We start from the raw sequence: 20,698 nt of genomic DNA, 5'->3' as shown, positions 1-20,698 counted from the left end.
CTTTCTAATGCCTTCGTTTTTAACATAATTTTGTCATTGTGCCATCTGTCAGCTTCCTTAAAGTTTACACATGACTCATATACATGATCTGTTTAATAACTCAACTTTGAGATCCATAAGTTAAAACTAGTTTGAATTCTGTTTTGTATATACACAAGTTTATTCATCTTCCCACCATATCTGCTTTGCTTATTCTGTTATTTATCTATTTCCATACTAAATTTGCTATCATCCCTAAAAATGGTTTCTAAATATCTGAATGCTTTACTTGTTCTGTGGGCTTCCCATTGAGAATGAAGTTAATGCTTTCTATGTTCCTGCCTTTTGGGGTTTCTGATTTTTCAATGCTGATTTTCATGCCACATTTGTTACAGTAGTTATTCAGTTTAGTTAGTCCTCTAGATTTATAATAGAATTATTTAGGATTATAACATCACATGCTTAAAGTAAAAATCTGAATTTAAGGTCTTCGATTTTGATATCAGGTTTAGTGATACTTTCCCAATTCCTAATTTCCCTTGCATTCAACAGCCTGTCATGACCAAGTAACTTGGCATCTTTGAAACCTGATTAAATACTCTGATAAACAGCAGTTAATTCTATGTGCATTATGCATATTATGACTGTCAGGTCCATGTGTTCTTATGTTACTTTCCTTCATAATGTAATCCATATAGATGATGATTAACAGTAAAGATAACATATGTCTTTGTCTTATACCTAAGTTTTCATCAAACCATCTTCTAATGCATCTTTCAGTTCTATCTCATGGCTTAAAACTTGAATGTGTGTGTGTGTGTGTGTATATTGCATCACAGTCTTTGCTGTCTCTTATGACTGGTCGAGACCTCCTAGTGAGGAATTAAGTATGTATTTTGGTATATCCAAATGTTGACCTATCAGTACCTCTGAAGTGTTGGTGAAGATTTTAGAAAAGTTGGCTAAAGCTCGATACAGAAATTGGTTGACAAAGAATCTGTATTTGGCAATGAGCATCGCGGGTCATTGTTTGAGCATTTTGCTCACATTTTACAATAATATTACTGTTGAGTTAGATGAGAGGAATGGATACAGCAGGGTCTCTTGGATCCGTGGTGATTCTGATACAGTAGAGAGAGAGAGAGAGAGTGTGTGCGTGCACAAAGGAGAGTGTTAAAAATGATATCAAGATTGTGGAATGCTGATCATGAAAACAGATTGAGAATTTTTGGACTGCAGACACTGGCAAACAGGAAAGAAAGGGATGATATGGTTGAGACTTGCAAACTTCTGAAAGGTCATACAGGATATCAGTAAATGGAATTTTTCATTTTATAGAGGGTGAGGAATTCCTTGGAAGTTGAGAAATGAATGCCATCAAGAAGGAGTGAGAGCTAGATTTTTCTCTCATAGAGTGGTGTGTGATTGAAATGGATTACTAATTAGAGGGTGAGTGCAGGTAGTGTGAATGAATTCAAGAACAGGTGTGACAGCTTGTACAGGTAATATGTTACCTTCCTTGATGAGTTCCCAACTCACAAGAAGTCTATCTTAATAATAATAATAATATAGGCTATACAAGATGTTCATAAAGTCTTTGTTCATTTTCAGATGTTAAATAATAACCATGGGTTGTATTTAAGATAAAAACATTCTGTAAAATGCACTAAGGTTATATATTCTAGTTTTTAGTGCCATTCATTTAGGACCCTTGTTATTTTCAGTTTGAGTACTATGCACACCATTATTTTAGAATGCATAATTCCATTGATGCCTCTCTTAGTGATTATCATTACCTCATCTAAAAGCTCTCTCTGCAGATATCACAATCTTCTTTGCTAATCCTAGCCTTCCATTTTGCTGCATGCCATTCATAGAACCACCCTGTGAATTTCTTCATACAATTCAAAATTGAAATTCTGTGCTGTGTCACCTTTCCATAATGTGTGATGAAACTTCTAACAGTTATATGCACCTCTTTGCTGAGTTTTGTAGTGCATTGTGTGCTGAGTACACAATTAACCTTCTGTCCTATCAAAGCCATTTAGTGTAGTGATCTAAAAAAAAGTTAAAATTAAAAAAAAAAAAAGAAACTTAAACACGTAATTACTCTTGCTTACAAAACTAGAATCATTTACTAGCATGGTTGGCTAAGTGGATAGCATTGCTCTCTAAACCACAAGACCCGAGATTTTATTTTTCCCATTCTAGTTATACTGTTTAATTCTTTTCTCTGTACAGGACACATACCAAGTGCATTTGTAGCAGGCCATACCATCCTCTTTCCAAAACCTAACAGAGATGTATTAGTGACTACAAGATATTTTTCTGTATTATCAATAACAGGCTCAAAGTAGGAATGAGGTACATAATTAAAAGCACACAAGTTTCTGCTACATCATCTACTCTGCCTAGTTAACAATGGCAGTGCTATCAATAGACCTTACTCAAGCATTTGAAAATGTTCTGCATCCCTTGCTTTTCCATATCCTCCAGCAAATTGGTGTGGGTAAAGAGCTGCTATCCATTATTAAAGGAGCCTATGCTAATTGAACTACTTCCTGGTTAATTGGTTCCTTTCAGACCCGGTCAAAATGCAAAAAGGAGACAAGCAAGGTTGTTCATATGGTCTTAGTCAATTACTCTTTACACTGGTTTTTGAACCTTACTTGCAGGAAGTCGACACTACACATGCTGCGCAAGGAATAACAGTTGGAAAATAAGGTATTAGCATATGGCAATGATGTAATAGACTGAGGGATAATGATTCCATATACATCTTTTTTGGGTATTTTGGAAAAATTAAGCATAATCAATGGATTAACTGCTAATGCAGACAAGACAGAATTAAAGTTTTTGGAAAATGGGATCTTGGAGACATTTTGTACTAACCCCAAAGAGAAAATCCTTCACTATACTTGGAATTACCTTCTCCACTTACCCAATATTACTAATTCAAGAACTCATATACAAAAACATTGAAACCTTAGAAGACTGGAAAAGTGGGCCACTTTTCTTTTCTTCTAAATTCCTAATACTTAAAAACCATAATCTTCTCTGCTCAGTTGTACATAATAAACATTATAGACATTACAGAAGCTGAAGAAAAGAAATTATATAGTAAACCAGTGCAATTTTTGGTCCAACTAATACCAATAAGTTAAAAAGAAATTTCTTCAACTATCAAACAAGCATAGAGTCTGGGCTTCCAGTCTTAAAATTCTGCTATTTAAGCAACAGCTTCAAAAATCCTTAAAATGTTGCAGACCAATCACACATGCAGATCTCTAGTACTATCTGGGTTTTCATCTTTCACTATTTAGAGTAAATGATTATAAAGATCCAAAAGCTGAGATTGTTCTTGAATGCTACAACATTCAGGCATTGGCATTCTTTTCATTAATAAAAGTAAAATTTGGTATAAAGAAATCTCTTTGTTTTATCTCTTCTTTAATCTCTTTTGCCACAAACTTCCACAGTTGGTACTAACAGCAAAACTTTGTTTCATTACTTACTGAATTTCCAAGGATACCTTAACAGGAGGGAATTTGTTTTTATATTAAATATGGTTGCCTTCCAGTCAATACCATCAAATGAAAGTACTTGAACAACATTGGAGATCCGATCTGTGATATCTGTTACTGATTGGAAATAGTATAACATGCATTCAATAGCTACTCCTGGCCTGTGCATTTGGAACAAATTATGTAATATGTCAGAGGATGAGTCTCAATAGATCACAGTATGGTGGCTGCTCGACACCCAGACCAGTACCTAGATCGTCTGCGGACAATTTGGTGTCCACATGTCACACCTGAATGGTGTGGCGTATGTAGAAAGCAGCTGCCACATAGTCTCAACGATTGCCTTGATGCTTTCATTCTAGTTGCCTCATTGCCAGAGCAATCGTACCATGACAGTACGAAAGCAACTCCGGCTAGTGATGCCTTTTAACGCTCAAGGCACGAACGGTATCGTTGCAGTGGCTAGATGGGATTCTGACTTAGAGGCATTCAGTCATAATTCCACGGATGGTAGTAGCTTCGCACCACTGGTCACTCGACCAAGCAAATGTACCAAGTGTCCGAACCTGTGGTTCCTCTCGTGATGCGGCTCCTCTACTGAGTCGCAATGACTAGTCATCAGTAGGGTAAAACTAACCTGTAACTCTCTTAGCTATCTTTCAGGTTAGACTCTCTTGGCAATGTGCCCCTGTCTCGCATTAAGGACCGAAAGGCATTCAGTCCTTAATGTCCTGTGGTACATGAACCTAAAGTCATTCAGTTCATGTGCTTACCACAGTATGACTAATAGCCATACTCGCCACTTTTATTAAATTCACAGACCTGTATTATTATTCTTACCAATTTGGGCTTATTGTTCGTGCTATCGCTAATACCAGCTCAGTGCCTGCCATGAATTACGCCAATCGAACTTGCACCTGTCTGATATTATTTGCCATGCTAATATTTGATATCCTTTGTCTATCTTACATACTAGATAACTACTAACTTACAACTAGCACTTACCTATGAGCTAATATCCCTCCCCCACTCCTGATATTATTAATTTTATTTTTAAGGATTATACCTTCATTGGTTGGTGTATACTTTTGAACCACTAACTCGATCTAATGAGCATGCCAATGAATGTGAGTTTTAGAAAGAAACTCCCTGCGGTGTATGTGCATAGGGACACATTGAGAGTCTTTAAGAGTACTCCCACCTCTTCCCAACTCAAACAACGGTCTCTAGACGGTTTCCCTACAAAAAAGCTCATATGCATAGGTGCACGGTGGTATGGCAATTCCCCATGTTAAGTGCAGCTCTTAGACATAGACCTTCAGGACCTCTCTTTGAGACAACCAGACTTGAACTGGCGTGAGCATCGTCAGGAATTATCAAGTGTGCTATTCGCACTCACCAGGCTTCCCCTGATGATATATATTTGGACAAAGATTGGAAGTGGTCTCACTAGCAGGACAAGGGTTCTGTCCAACACGTCTACCTCAAGGAGAGTCATAGTTACTCCTGCCGTTTACCTGTGCTTGATTGAATTTCTTCACTTTGACATTCAGAGCACTCGGCAGAAATCACATTGCGTCAACACCTCTCAATGGCCATCGCAATGCTTTGTTTTAATTAGACAGTCCGATTCCCCTGGTCCTTGCCAGTTCTTAGTCAGCTGTTAGTTGCCGGCCGAAATGGTCGTGCCAGACGGGCCATCCAGCATGCCGTGCAGCTGAGGCATTCCATGAGAAGGCCCTGACGCTGGTCCGGGCTCAACTGTTCCATTACTGGGCAGTTTCGTCCAGTCCTGGTGCAGTGTCATATCTGCTTCGGATCCTAGCCCAACCGGCCCAGTCCTCAGAGCCAATCCTTGTCCTGAGGTTACGGATCCGACTTGCCGACTTCCCTTACCTACGTTATTCTATTGACTAGAGGCTGTTTACCTTGGAGACCTGCTACAGATATGGGTATGGTCTGGCACGAAAATCACACTCTCTCCCTCAGATTTTCAAGGGCAAACAGGAGCACTACGGACACTGCAGGAGGCACGGTGCTTTACAGGGATAGCATTCCTATCTCTGGATGAACCGATTCCAGAGAGCCAAACCCTTACAAAGAAAAGACAACTCTCCACGGGACTCCCGTGAACTTCTCCGAGTTCGGTTGCATTACCCCACTTGGCCCCAGAGGGACCGATCTCTGTGTCTGGGTTTGGGAATATTATCCCGATTCTCTTTCGGTCTACTGACAGGACCAGCTCATTCACAATGTCCCGCTTCAGAACAGATTTCTCCTATCCCGTAGGACCGACTGACCCATGTTCAACTGCTGTTCACATGGAACCCTTCTCCACCTCAGTCCTCAAGGTTCTCACTTGAGTATAAATAAATCTCTTTTTTTTTTTATCTCTTCTTTAACCTCTTTCACCACAAACTTCCACAGCTGTTGCTGTTAGTACCAGTAAGTAATGAAACAAAGTGAATTTCCAAGGATACCTTAACAGTAGGGATTTTGCTTTTATATTAAATATGGTTGCCTTCCAGTCAATACCATCAAATGAAAGTATTTGAATGTTGGAGATCCGATCTGTGATATCTGTTACTGATTGGAAACAGTATGACATGCATTTGATAGCTACTCCTGGCCTGTGCATTTAGAACAGATTATGTAATATGTTGGGATATTCCATTACTTAGAACAGAACAGGCAATTTTTTTTTTTTTTTTGCAGTACCCATCATCTTTTAAGAATATCTGCACTCCATCCAATAGACTGCATGGATGTTTTTGATTGTCTTTGGGTGGGAGTTGAATTTCACACACACACACATATATATATGTAAATCTAGAAAAAGCACATGACAAGGTACTAAGAGAAAACTATCAAAATACTAAATACTAAATTTACATGGTGTAAAGATAATATTGAGTATCTAGTAGATTGATAGAATACAGAGATGGAATATAGTTAAACATGCCTTAGAAAACCAAAGTATAAGTTTGGATAATATTGGAGTTCTGATAGCTAACAGACAGACCAATTTGGAGGAAAATTGCCGATTCGAAATAATATAAACTATTCATGTGGTATTATTACGGTATCCTCTACCCTTGTGTTATAGTATGTGTATACCCTTGAGAGTACACATTACTAATTTGATGATTATATATAATGTTTCATGTAGTTAAACTTGCATAATTTAGCCTTTCAAATAATAATTTTGGTCACCAGGATTTCATATGCACCACTCTATTAGAGGATTCAACATGAATTTGTGTGTGTGTGTGTGTGTGTGTGTATTTATAATTATTATTATTTGATATCTCCAGGGAGTCCAAGGACTCATCAAGGGATGAGTCCTGCTCTATAACTCTGTCTCCATTACTCAATTCTCCAGCTGACCACAACTACACTAATACCATCTACTACTGACCACCACCACTAGTATTTCCACAGACACTCACAAACATCCGTGCTCACGGCGGGATTCGAACCCACAGCTTTTTGGCTGGAGAGCGGATATGCTAACCACTCGGCCAATCAGGCCGGCTGTATGTATATACATACATACATACATACCCTAATAAATATTATTAAAATAAATGTATTGGTTTAAAAGCTTTACAGTTGGTAAATTATCTATGCTTTGGTGGCATAGGTAAAAAGTTAAAACAGCAAAGCATTTAGACCTCCCCCATCCCCTTTTGGGGGGATGGGGGAGGTCTATATGTGTTACTGTTTTAACTCAAGAATTTTATGTTTGCATACCTTGTTAAGTGAATGTACATTATCTTGAGATTTATTTGACAAACCACTTTGAGAAAATGAAGTTCTACACAATGGAGCACACTACTGGAAGTGAGAACTGGACATTAGTTAATTCTTAACATTCTTAGAGGTTATTCGAAAATCTCCAAGTTATCCAATGTCTTTTCTTAAGATCCTGTTTTGTCTGTTTTATGTGTAATGATAACTTAATTAGTGCTTTATCTCAGTTAGTAATCTTAAATTATCGTATTAATGTACATTAATGAAATCAGTTGAAGTAATTTAGAATTGAAATATACACTTCTCACTTCATTTATAGGTCTTCTGATAGTGGAGTGTCTGTAAGAAATAATAGTACAGATTCCTCAGTGATGTGTTATTGCCCTCTATCAGCAAAGCTGTAAGTTTCACAGTGAATATAAATTTCATGAAATTAATAGAATGATTAGTTTTGATAAAATTAACTTTGTTAATTTATAGCCAAAGATTATTAAGTGATATTTATAATTAATAAAATGACTAAATATTGACTCCAGTAGTGTGATTTTCTGATGTGCACTACAGCAGAATTTTATTCTTCTGAACTTATCACATTTCTCCTTTAGATTAACAGTCCAGAAGGAAGGTCCTAACAAAGGAAGACAATTTTATGGATGTCCTAAATCTCGCGATCAAAGTTGTGGGTTTTTCCAGTGGGCTGATGATCCATCATCATCAAATACATTTTCAAATTCGCTGCAGTCAGGTAATTTTTATTATTATAAATCACAACAAAACAGTTATTTTGATACTATCAGCCCAAACTAAATCATATGGAAATGGGATCATATCCAAACCATTTAAGCTAATAACATAATTGTTGTTTTATATAAATTTGTTCACATCTCACATATATATATATATGCACAGGTAACCCTCGTATAACGCAGATGTTAGGTTCCATAGAAATGCCGCGTTATATAAATCGCGTTATGCGAGACTCAGATTACATAGAAAAAGTAGGGTTAGGTTCCTAAATCGTTTTTTTTTAATTATATAAACAACAATGACATACCCAACAAAAATATATTTTTATTTAATTCTTGTAATTCATGTAAATCAAGAAAACATATAAACTATGAAACAAATATATAGCATAAACTTATAAAATTACAAATTGTACGTAAACTTCATTGCACATAATAAAGTGCACGTTTTAATCGTCATAACTGTCTTCAAAACGAACATTTCATAGATGTTCTTTATTTACGAGTGGCCAGAAGTCGTCATCACTTGAAATCTCTGGGACATGATTTGTATAATTCTCATTGCATACTTCGGCTGGTTTAGTTATCAAGAAGTCAGTAATGTGACCTTGCTTACCACTAGGCTGCAATTTTTTATTAAGTTCATAATATGGAGCTAAACAAATATCCAATTGTTTCGTGAATTTTTCGGAGCCCTCATTGTGGGATCATTATCCATAAAATAGCTTCCTAACTTTCTTGCCAAGTCCAATCCTTCTGCTAATTTCTTTAAACTGAATTTTTTAACGGATTCATCATAATCAGAATCTTCGACAGAACTTTCCCTGCTATTTGGTTCGACGGCATCTATTAATTGTACCAGTTCCTCCTAATTTAAATTCATTTCCTCATCAATTAATTCACTAATTTCGTTTTCCACCATATCAAAAAGCCCTCTAAGTGGCCATTACTATAGAAATATTTTTTTTACATAAAAAAAAAAAACATTACATATTGTATGTAACTCACCAGGAAATAAAGTGCTCAGCTTGAGATGAACACACTTATAATGCGCTTTCGTGGCAGAAAACAAAGACAACTTTCAACAATAATTAACACTTTACATGGTAAACAATTGATGTACATGCGTGCTAAAGGGTATTTCCCTTAAAATTCGCTACTTATAACTACATGTGCGATACGGGCAGAGCAGACACAAATTTAACGAAGATAAAATTTGATTTTTAAGTCACGTGGTGAAAAATATATGAAAAGATAAAGGATTACTGCAATTTGTAGACTGTGTTATATCGAAACTGCATTGTATAAATACCGCGTTGAACAAGGGTCGCTACAATTTGTAGACCACGTTATAGTGAAACCATGTTGTATAAGTACTGCGCTATACGAGGGTTACCTGTACACACACACAAACACACACATTAAGTGTACATTTAATACCAGAATTTTGATTGTCTGATCTGTTCACAAGAATTCCAGATAAAATTTAGTTCATTCATTGATTAAATTTATATATCAAGTCATCCAAAAGTAATGTCGTTTTTTACACTGTACTTGTTTAAACGTTTCTCTGCTTGTCTAAATGTAAATTTTTAAAGCTTTATAAATGCCACTAAACTGAGACTGCCTCATTCTAAGGAATTCCGCCTTGCAAGAACATCATACATAAGTTATTGTTTAAATAACCCTTTATTACTCTGGAGGTCATTAAAGAGCACATCATGCTTTATGAGTTCAAAAAAAGGCAACAGTGCTGCTAACACTGTAAAAAATGTGCAAGACGTGTATGGCAGTAGTGTTTTGAATGTGCAAAGTGCCAGGGATATGTTCAAAAATTTCGACCAGGGGAGTGGACTTTAGCTTAAAAGACTCCCCTTGCTCTGGGTTCTCTGTCTCTCTCGATAATGATATGCTGGAAGCTGCTATTGTAAGAAATGCCAATGCAACTGTTAAAGATTTAGTACAAAACTGTTGAAGATTTAGCAAAAGATCTTAATTTATTGTCATTGACCATCCATCGCCATTTGGAAGAACTTGCAATAGTGTCTAGGTGTGGCATGTGGGTTACTCACAAACTGATGAACAACAATTGTAGAAAGCACGTCAATATCTGCACTGCTCTTCATTTTTGAGTCGTTCAATCTCTGTTTTTGAGTTGTGTAGTCACCAGTGATGAAAAATGGATACTTTGTTAAGCACTGAAGGCAGTGGGTTCATTTGGGGGGAGCAGGCTAAACCTCAGCCAAAACTAGATCTTCACCCTCAGAAGGTTTTTGTTAAGCATTTGGTGGGATATGGCTGGTATTATATACTTTAAACTCTTGTCACAAAACCACAAAATTCACACTGTGAACAACTCAATTGATTGAATGAAAAACTGAAAGAAAAGAGGTGTTTTCTGGTCAATTGAAAGGGTGTTTTTTTCACCATGATAATGCATGCCCTCATGTACAAGAATCACCTGTACCAAGGTTGAGGAACTTGGCTGGGAAAAGCTTCCACATCCTCCATATTCTCCTGATCTTGCACTTTCACATTACCACTTATTTTGAAGTTTGTGACACTTCATTAATGAAAAACAATACAATACATTATACACTGAAATTGAGCCTATGCAACGTCTTAGCCTCCAAACTTTCTGAATTCTATAGAAATGGCATTATGAAGCTTTCACAATGTTGAAAGAGTGTTATTGATTCAAGTGGAGAATATATACTTGATTAAATTAGCAAGTGATTTATATTTTATATCCTTTCAAAACTTTATGCTAAAAATGACATTACTTTTGGGATGACCTGGTAGTTTTCATTATACTTTATATACAACAGTGCTTCTATATCATGTTAATGTATGAACCATTATTATTTTGCATACAACCACAGCTATCAGAGTTTTGTTGAAATCATCCCACTGAAAGAAAAACATGCAGTATGTTGGTTTTTTTATTTCATTTATGAAAATTATTATCTCATCTAATCTCATTTTCCTTTCCCTCTTTTACCTTGCGGTGTCGAGGATTTATTAATCATTGGACCTCAAACCGTTCACAGGATAAGGTGGTCAGCCCTGCGTCCTGGTGTATCCTATGTCTGTAGCTTTGATTTCTCAAGGCCAGTTTGCCTGCTTTGCGGGATGAAAAACCCTACTGTCCACATCCAAGACTGGCCAACTTGGCTGTGGCTGAGGATCCTTCAGCTCCTCATGTCACCGACGGGAATCGATCCTAGGACACTCTTTCCCCAGGCATATGGTTGTGAAGCACACAGCCACTAGGCTAACTGCACGAACTAAAATTATTATTATTGCACTGTCCATGGAGTCAACAGACTAATTGTGGGAGGTTCATTTAACTGACAACATATTTATCATATTGAATCTTAAAATCCTTAATACTCCTTGCATTAACAACACATTCTGGTGATGTGCTCCATGATGTGCTCCATTCAATGACAATTCTCCATGTAAAAAAATCTACTCCTCACACCTCTCTTCACCACATTCTTACATAACTTCCAGGGATGACCTCTGGTTTTCCCCTCTTTCCTTCTACTCTTTTTATAATCTCATCTGGATTAATCTGATAAAATCCTCTCATTGACTTATCTCTATCATATCACCTCTTTTCTTTCTATCCACATTCTTTCAACCTCTTTCCATAGCCAGCAGTCCAAAGTCCTGATATTGTCTTAGTCACTAGCATCTGGACCCTCTCGAATGTCTCCACATCACACTGAAAATCAAGTGACCAGATTTGAGCACAATAGTTGAAGTGTGGTTTGACCAGTGCTTTATACAGTGGCACAACCACATCCTCGATGAGTCGACAGACTCATCGAGGGAGGCCTGACATCATGTCAAGAACAACTATTCGACATTCACACAGTATCTATCATACCTTGCCTTGAACTCATTCACGGTCGTAGCACCCACAACAGACTCTGGAAGCTTATTCCACTCATTCACTACTCTCCAAGTAAAAAACCTAGCTCTAACACCCTTGTCAACCACACTCTTGCCCAGCTTCCATTCATCTCCCCTAGTCCTCCCACCACCAGTCATATTTTCAAAAATATCTTTTGGATCAATCTTATAGAAACTCTTCAGTAATTTGAATGTCTCAATCATATCACCCCTCCTTCGCCTATCGACCAATTTCTGCAACCCACAAATCTTCAACCTATTCTCATAAGGTTCATTCCACAGACCTGCTGTCATCTTGGTCACCCATCTCTGGATCCTCTCCACTTCCTCCCCATCACGAAGAAACCCTATTGCCCATAACTGGGCACAGTAGTCCAGATGGGGTCTTATCAAGGCTCGATACAGAGGAACAATAACTTGTTTGTCTCTGCATGTTAAAGTATTTTTCATAAGCCAAGTGATTTGGTGAGCTGTTTTAGTCACTTTTGCAATGTGCCCCATAAACTTCAACTCCCTATCCACCAACACTCCCAAATCCCTGGCCTCATCAATCTCCTGGAGTACGGTTCCACCAATGCGATATACTGCTGCTATTCTTTTCACCCCAAAGTGCATAACCTTACCCTTTGCCACATTAAATTGACATCCATTTTTCTTAGCCCAGTCCTCCAAACTATCCAAATCATCCTGTAAAATTTTGACATCTTGTGCACTCACAATTGCTCTACCCAACTTTGCATCATCAGCAAACAAGTGAACACTTCCTCTCAAATCGTTTCCTATATCATTGATGAACAAATTGAAAAGGAGTGGTCCAAGAACAGAGCCCTGTGGCACTCCACTAGTCACAAGCCGTCTTTTAGACTCCACTCCTGAATAAACCACTCTCTGGTATCTCTCCTTCAACCACCCTCCTATCCATCTCACCAACCCTATATCTATCCCCATCTGCTCCAGTTTACTGATTAGGGTTCTATGTGGTATCCTATCAAAAGCCTTGGCAAGGTCCAGTAGTATTACTGTAAACTCATTACCCCTATCCAGTTCAGCCGCTGTGTTATAAAACGTGAGCAAGTTACTGAGGCATGATCTACCCTTCACAAAACCATGTTGTCCCCCATACAATATCCCATTTTCATCTATCCAATCCTGTATTCCTTTCTTGACTAATTTCTCTAAGACCTTGACAATGATTCCTGATATGCTAATCGGTCGGTAATTTACAACAGCAGTCTTGGAACCACCTTTATGCAGTGGAAATATTTTCCCCTCTTTCCACCCCCTCGGGACTAACCCAGACCCGAGACTCAAATTAAACAAAATGGTCAAGGGTACTGACAATTCTTTAGCTGCTTCTTGTACAACATGAGCTGGTATACCATCCAATCCCACAGATGTATTGACATTGAGGTTATGCAATAGATTACTCACCTCCACTTCATTCACCACAATTCCCGTATAATCTACTGGTTTATTCGTTTCTGCAATGTCACCACCTGGATGATATATTCTTGCAAAGTGCTCACTCAGTAACTCAACTATATCAACTGATTCAGTTACCTCCCTACCATCGGCATTCTTTAAAATCATTCTGCCATGTACATTTTTCCTTTTACTTGCTACATATCTAAAAAACTGTTTAGGATTCTCTTTTGTCTGCATGGCCAATGTCCTTTCGTAATCCTTTTTTGCTTTTCTTACCACACTCATCACCCTTCTGGCCTGCGCTTTATACCGTTCGTGTGCCTGCCGGTCACCTTTCTCCTTAAATTCCCTCCATAGTTGTTTCTTTTTTTGCAGCTCAAGCTTAATGGTGTTAGTCATCCATTTAACCCCTAGTTGATTTATTATTCGGACTCTAGGTATACAGTCAGCCATTGCTTCATGCAAACACTTCTTAACTACCTTCTTAACTACCTCCCACGCACATATAGACTTCTAGTCGATATGTGCGTGGGAGGTAGTTAAGGCACTGAACCAATCAAACTCCTAAGCTTGTCATACTTTCCAGCCCAATAATTCCACATGTACCCTGTCTTAATTGAAAATTCTACACCTTTAGCCACCTCCCAAGTCAAGACCCTATGATCACTCTCACCGATTGGTGGCATTGTGGTCATATTTGTTACAGCCAAATCCTCAGATGTGATTACTAGGTCAAGCACTCTCTGACCCCTAGTATTTTCCATTACATGCTGTCACAGATAGTTATCCCTTAATAACCACATAAAATCCAATTCCTTCCTCCTGTGTGTCCTCTCCTCACTCCAATCAATGCAACCATAGTTGAAATCTCCCATAATAATCACCCTCCTTCCACTCATTTCTTCTATTTGCTTGTGCATACTGTCATCACCATCTTTTCCATTACCTGGTCTATAGCAGCACCCAATTGTATATTTAGTTCTGCTAGCCACAATCTCACACCAAATGGCCTCAAATGTGCTCTTTTCTCTGTCCTGCAATTCAACTTCTATTCCCCTTGGCTGCAGCTCATCAGCTATCATCAACAATACTCCTCCCCCCATTTTATTCTCCCTGTCATTCCTGAACACACTATACCCATCACATTCAATCCCAGTAGCTATATCATCTACAGTCAGCCATGTTTCACTAATACCAATAACCTGTGGTCTGGAAGTGCCAACCATGGCCAAAAACTCTTCCTTCTTGTTCCTAATACTCCTAGCATTAGTGTAAATGAATTTAAGACCCTCATTAGCCCCAACCCTACCTTGATGCCTTATATTAACTATCCCACTCTGATTTGTTGTCCTTATTTGCTTGGGCATATTATATTTATTCTTACATTCAACTGCCTCCCTAAGGACTGTATATCTAACCCTCCCTCCTTAATAAATCTAGTTTCCCTGAATTTGCACATCCACCACATTCAGCAACACTTTCTCAAGTCTTCTTACACTGTAACCATTCAAATGCAAGCCATCCATCTTATATAGATCTTTTCGCCCATCGAATTCACTCCACATGTCCACAAATTCCACACCACTCATCTTACATAACCCACGCATAAAGTCATTTGCAATTATCGCCCTCCTTTTAAACATTTCACTGTCATACAGTGGCCAAAGACTAATCATTCTAATTCTCTCACTCTTTTCTTTTGCTACCTCAAACAATTCATTCAGGTCTTCTATCATTTCCATTTTGTCTCCTTTCAAATCATTCGTACCTGCCACAAAAATCATTTCTTTCACCCTTTCCTTTTGCTCTCTAATAGACTCAGTTACATCCTTTATGTTCGCACCAGGTTGGTACGATTTTGTCAAATCTCTACTATCACACCTCATACTAACGAGTCTCCATACAGCTCTCTATCCTTCATTTTGTTCGTGTTCACACTCGTACGTCTATTTTTCCTGTCATACTTTTTATTATTGGCTGGTTCATTCAGTCGACTTTTGCTCATATGCTCTAGCTGCTGTTTTGGCCTGTGTATCGCACCATTCAACAATGCGATCTCGCTCATTGCGTCTATCTCATCTTTTTTATTCTCAGTAAAACCGTTAATACTATCATTCACACTCTCACAATTCTCTGGTACAACCTCGCCGTTTCTTGTCATATCCCTATTTTCTTCATTCTGAAGTTTGACAAAAATATCACACTCACGATCCGAAATACTCTTCAATTTCTCATTCTCACTACATTTTCTACACACATTCACTCCTTTATTATCATCTAACCACACTCCGACTGCACTCCGCAAAGCGTACATTTCGCAGCTAGTACACTGAATCATCTCTTTTATACTACCGTTCTTTGATAAAGATGGCAAACCATCATTACTGGCCGCCATTTTCCTTCGTACTCGAGCCATACTTACTTGCAATGTATTTTATCAAATTATAAATTATAACACACCAAAAACACACAAACAGATGCACTAAGAGATGCAAGGCAAACAAAACTACGCAATATTAAATAAATTTATCAATGATAACTGAAAATAATACTTATTTTATCCGGAGCTTTCATGAACACTACACACTATGAATCCCTCTAGCCGCAACAGCCCCAATAAAATATGTTATAAAGACATACAAAATACTCTTAAAAACACAAAAATCGTTCTAATATACTATAAAACCAATTTTCTAAGGAAAAACACACACAAAAAAAACATCAAAAATCACCAATTTTACACAAGCGCTAAATTACACCGCCCACTCACCATATAACCTCGAACCCACTCTCCCAATATAGTACTTCTTATTATAGCAGCACTATGATGTACAGCCTTTGCAACACTAGCAATATGCCCTTTAAACTTCATTCTACTGTCAACCATCACCCCCAAATCTCTAATCTCATCTACTTCCTGCAGTATGGCACTGTTGATATAGTACCTACCTTATATTTCTTCACTCCAAAACAATAACTTACATTTACTGATATTAAAACTATAACCCCACTCCTCTGTCCAAGTAAAAAGTCTATTCATATTAAAATCTTCCTGAAGGGAGTTAACATCAGCAATGCGACTTATAATTCTTCCCAACTTTGCATTATTAGAACTGAAATTATTTGTCAAAATTCCTCTCTGGTAATAAAAGCAAAAGAATAATAATAATAATAATGTGTGTGTGTGGCGGTGGTGGTGGTGGGGGGGGAACAACATATAAATGCAGCAAGAGAACCAAATGGTGAATTTTCTACAAAGGCAGAAAAATAAAATCTTGGATGGGTTTAAATTAAAAAAAGCAAAAATAAATAATAAAAAAAAGTCAAGTAGAAAGTTTAAGAACTTTTTACTGTTTACTTGCTAAAATAAGTACAACATGTTTCAATCCCTGAAAAATATAAGTGATAAATATTGGAATATTAAGCTATCTGCAAAAATGGTTAAAATCTTCAGAAGACATTTCGACAGAATTAGAAGGTAAGTGTTACAAAGGTGAGAAATTGTTCTGCTCAAAAAGAATCAAAGATAATAGGTAATATAAGAATATTATGGATATGTAGAATAATTACTTTGAAAAATTATTCAGTGAGATGATTGGTTATTACCAATCATCTCGCTGAATAGCAGGGCTGTACTTACGCTTTTCCTGAGGCGGTTGGGAAAAGTGTAAGTTCCCAGAGCACTAGCACCTTGGGTGCCTCATCTCATTGTTCGGGATCCTTAAATTGGCCCTGATTTTTGGTGGAACCCCCTCCCCCCTCCCCCATCTAGAGCTTCATCACCTGTGCATAAGTATAGACCTGCTGAATAGAGAAAAACAAAAGGGAATAGAAAATGTCAATAGAAATATTAAATGTGAAAAAAGTAGCTGGAGTTAGATGATATATATTTGACTTGAAATGTTTAAATATGGGAGGATTTTTCAAACCACAACAGTAATTATAAAGTCAAACACTGTAGTTGTCAACTACTGTAACTCCAGTTTTTGGTTGAATATTACTGTCACTTATTTGATAGAGGTTCTTTTAGAAAGTCTTATACATTGGTTATACATGATTACTAAATAACTTAAGGAATTCACAATGTATACTAGAATATAAATTAAACTTTAATATATATTTCCAATATTTCGGAATTTCACATTGCCATCTTCATGGGAACTTAAGATAAAGATGTGTGCATGCAGGCACTACAAACAGCAAATGAGGACGAAGCAAGGAAGCTACTGTTTTTCCTAAAGTCCTGATATTGCCCCTAGCGGGCTATATTAGGTATTCTTGGCTGTTGGGCTGAAGTTCTCCTGAAGTATGCCTCCAAATTTGGGGTAGTCTCATGCATCCAAATTTATTGAGGTTTGGCATGTTTCTTAAGGCTGAGGCTGATTCCACGAGTAGGCTTTCAAATTTGAACTTGCTGCTGTGTATTATTGTGGCTTTTTTCCACCGTATTCTGTGGCGTGTATCCAGAGTGCAAGCCAAAGTGGCTGTACTGGTGAAACCGGATGTAGTCCTTGTGTTCTGAAATTCTGATATTTGCTATCCTGCCTGTTTGGCCAAAGTAGGCCAGCTTATATAAAATCTGGATGAATGAAAAATGTAGAGAAATTGAAATTCTACAAGAAAAGCATGACAGTTTTAATCTACACAAAAGCTGAAAGAAACCTCAGATATATTTAAGAAAAAACAACTATGTTTCCTTCGAAACAAAAAGGGAGAAATAATATCAAAAAAAGATGACAAAATACAAGAATGGATGAAATATCTAGAAGAACTCTTTTCTGATAACAGACAGAACCCAGAAAATACTTATGAACAGATGGATTTCCATGCATTCTAAGACTAGAGATAGAATGTGCTTTGAACTCAGCTAAAAATGGTAAAACCTTAGGCCCTGTTAGAATACCAGCACAAATAGTAAAGTTATTAGAAGGTGACAACATTGCTATATTAGTAAAGCTATTTAATAAGGTCTACGATACAGGCATATTCCCACAAGACTGGTTACAGTTGACCTTCATCATGCTACCTAAAAAAGCAAATATGAAAACTTGCAATGACTATAGAATGATCAGCCTAATGAGTCATGTTCTCAAAATGTTCCTGAAAATAATTCAGAAAAGAATATACAGAAAATGTGAAGACACCATCAGTGATACCCAGTTTGGCTTTAGAATCGGTTTGGGAACAAGAGAGGCTCTTTTCTGCTCTCAAATCTTATTCCAAAAATGTATTGATCAAAACAAGGAAGTATTCATTTGCTTCATTGACTTTGAGAAAGCATTTGATAAAGTCCAACATACTAAAATGATTGCACTATTAAAGAGAATTGGATTAGACGGTAAAGACATCAGGATTATTCAAAACTTATATTGGAACCAAAAGGCATCTGTTCAAGTTTATGACATTATTACAGACCCCCATTAACATCAAACGAGGAGTAGGGCAAGGATGTGTGCTGTCACCTATTCTTTTTAACATATACTCAGAAGCCATATTTCAAAAAATCTTAAAAGGAAGAGAGGAAGGGATTAATGTAAATGGTGAAATCATCAGTAACATCCGATATGCTGATGACACAGCTCTCCTGGCTGACAATATTTAGGATCTTCAAAATTTTCTGGAACTAGTGAATGAAGAGAATGAAAAAATGGGATTAAAAATAAATATCACCAAAACTAAATTCATGATCATAAGCAAGAAACCAATTCTTAATTCATCACTTTCTTTAAATGGGAAACGAATAGAAAGAGTGACAAAGTTTAAATATCTCGGATGCTGGTTAAATGAAGAATGCAATCCAGAAATGGAAATAAAAGTTAGAATTGAAATGGCAACAAAACATTTTCTCCTGATGAAATCAACACTGTGTAACTGCAACTTAAACTTAGAGCTTAGAGTACGCATGGTAATCTAAGCTCTTAGAGCTTAGAGTATGCATGGTTAAATGCTATGTGTGGTCTATACTGCTGTACGGTGCAGAAGCTTGGACCTTGAAGACAACGTCAATAAAAAAACTTGAAGCCTTTGAGATGTGGTTATACAGATGAATGTTAAAAATCCCATGGACAGCAAAAACGTCCAATCAGGAAATACTGGAACAAATTGGGAAATCACGTGAACTTTTAGATACCATAAAAAGAAGGAAAACTGCATATCTTGTCACCTACTTCGTAATGAAAAATATAAAATACTTCAATTGCTTATAAAGGGGAAGATAAATGGAAGAAGAGGACAAGGAAGATGAAGAAAATTTTGGCTGGCAGGCATCAGACAGTGGACCGGCATGAGCTCTGAGGGACTGTTTAGAGTGGCTGAGGATCGCTCAAAATTTGCCAAGGTGGTCGCTGACCTCCGATAGGAGATGGCACTCAAAGAAGAAGACAGCCAGCTTACAGCTGCAAGGGACCTGGTATACACCAGGTAGGTCTAGGGGGAGTTGGTCTTTAGTGGAGCAGATAAGGGATGCCAATTTTCTATATGGTCTGTAACAAGAGGTCAAGTAATGTTTTTTTAGGATTTTGGTAATTTTTTCCGAGCTGCCCCAGATGTGTAATGGTGATGGATTTAGAGTAATCTTTATTGTGAAGGGGTGGAGGGGCGGTTGTGGTTTACTGGTTTTAGTATTTTTTGGATTTTTTTTTTTTTTGGGGGGTAGCCATTGGCTGAGAAAGTGTTAAGGATGTTATTTAGTTCAGTGGTTAGGGCATTGTCATTTGAACAGATTAGTTTAGCTCTGTTGTATAGTGTCTTAATAACTCCATATTGTTCTGAGGAAGGGGGGGGGGTGTTGGTGAATGTATCTGCCTGTATGGGTGGGTTTTCTATAAACTTGTTTTCCTCTTTTTCCAGGGTGAACTTGATTCTGGGGTGTTGGTTGTTTAAATGTGTTAAGGAGGAGAGGAGTGTATCAGGCCAAATAGTGAACACATCATCAATGTAGTTGTATAGAGATTTTTTAAAGAGAGAAAAATTTTACGGTGTTTGTAATTCATGGTTCAGAAGAATTGATTAGAATGTCAGATCCCAGATGATTAGATCAGAGCTCTCATTGTTTCATTCTAAAAATAGGGAGGATAAACTAAATTTGAGAATTAGAGCAGTTTATCCACTAAATGTCCTAAGCAAGATTTATTGTTATCATTATCATCATCTACAACGCAGTATTTAATGAAAAATAAATAAATTCATTACAAAATAGACTAGTGGCAACAACAACAACTCTGTTGCTTCAAAAAAAAAGGCACTGCTTTTTTACATCCATCAATAATTGGATGTAAAAAAGATTGCTGACCTCTGATTATAGAAAATCTTAAGAATATTACACTATCATGATAAGGCAGTAATTTTTTA

The 20,698-nt window shown here is 37.2% G+C and overlaps 1 protein-coding gene across 3 annotated transcripts in view; it reads left to right on the top strand.

Annotated features, from left to right (window-relative positions):
• Top3alpha (topoisomerase 3-alpha) overlaps positions 1-20,698 on the top strand; it is a 496,301-nt gene that overhangs the window by 434,329 nt on the left and 41,274 nt on the right. For all 3 annotated transcript variants that reach the window (XM_090411715.1, XM_090411714.1, XM_090411713.1), the window contains 2 exons: positions 7,576-7,656; positions 7,862-8,001. In XM_090411715.1, coding sequence (XP_090267841.1) covers positions 7,576-7,656; positions 7,862-8,001 — 221 coding nt within the window. The remainder of the gene's footprint in view (positions 1-7,575; positions 7,657-7,861; positions 8,002-20,698) is intronic.

The sequence above is a fragment of the Typopeltis vanoorti genome, chromosome 21 (genome assembly GCF_054136105.1).
Source record: "Typopeltis vanoorti isolate ZY-2024b chromosome 21, IOZ_Tvanoo_1.0, whole genome shotgun sequence".
In the NCBI taxonomy this organism is placed as follows: Eukaryota; Metazoa; Arthropoda; class Arachnida; order Uropygi; family Thelyphonidae; genus Typopeltis; species Typopeltis vanoorti.
This window is presented reverse-complemented; position numbering and strand designations above follow the sequence as displayed.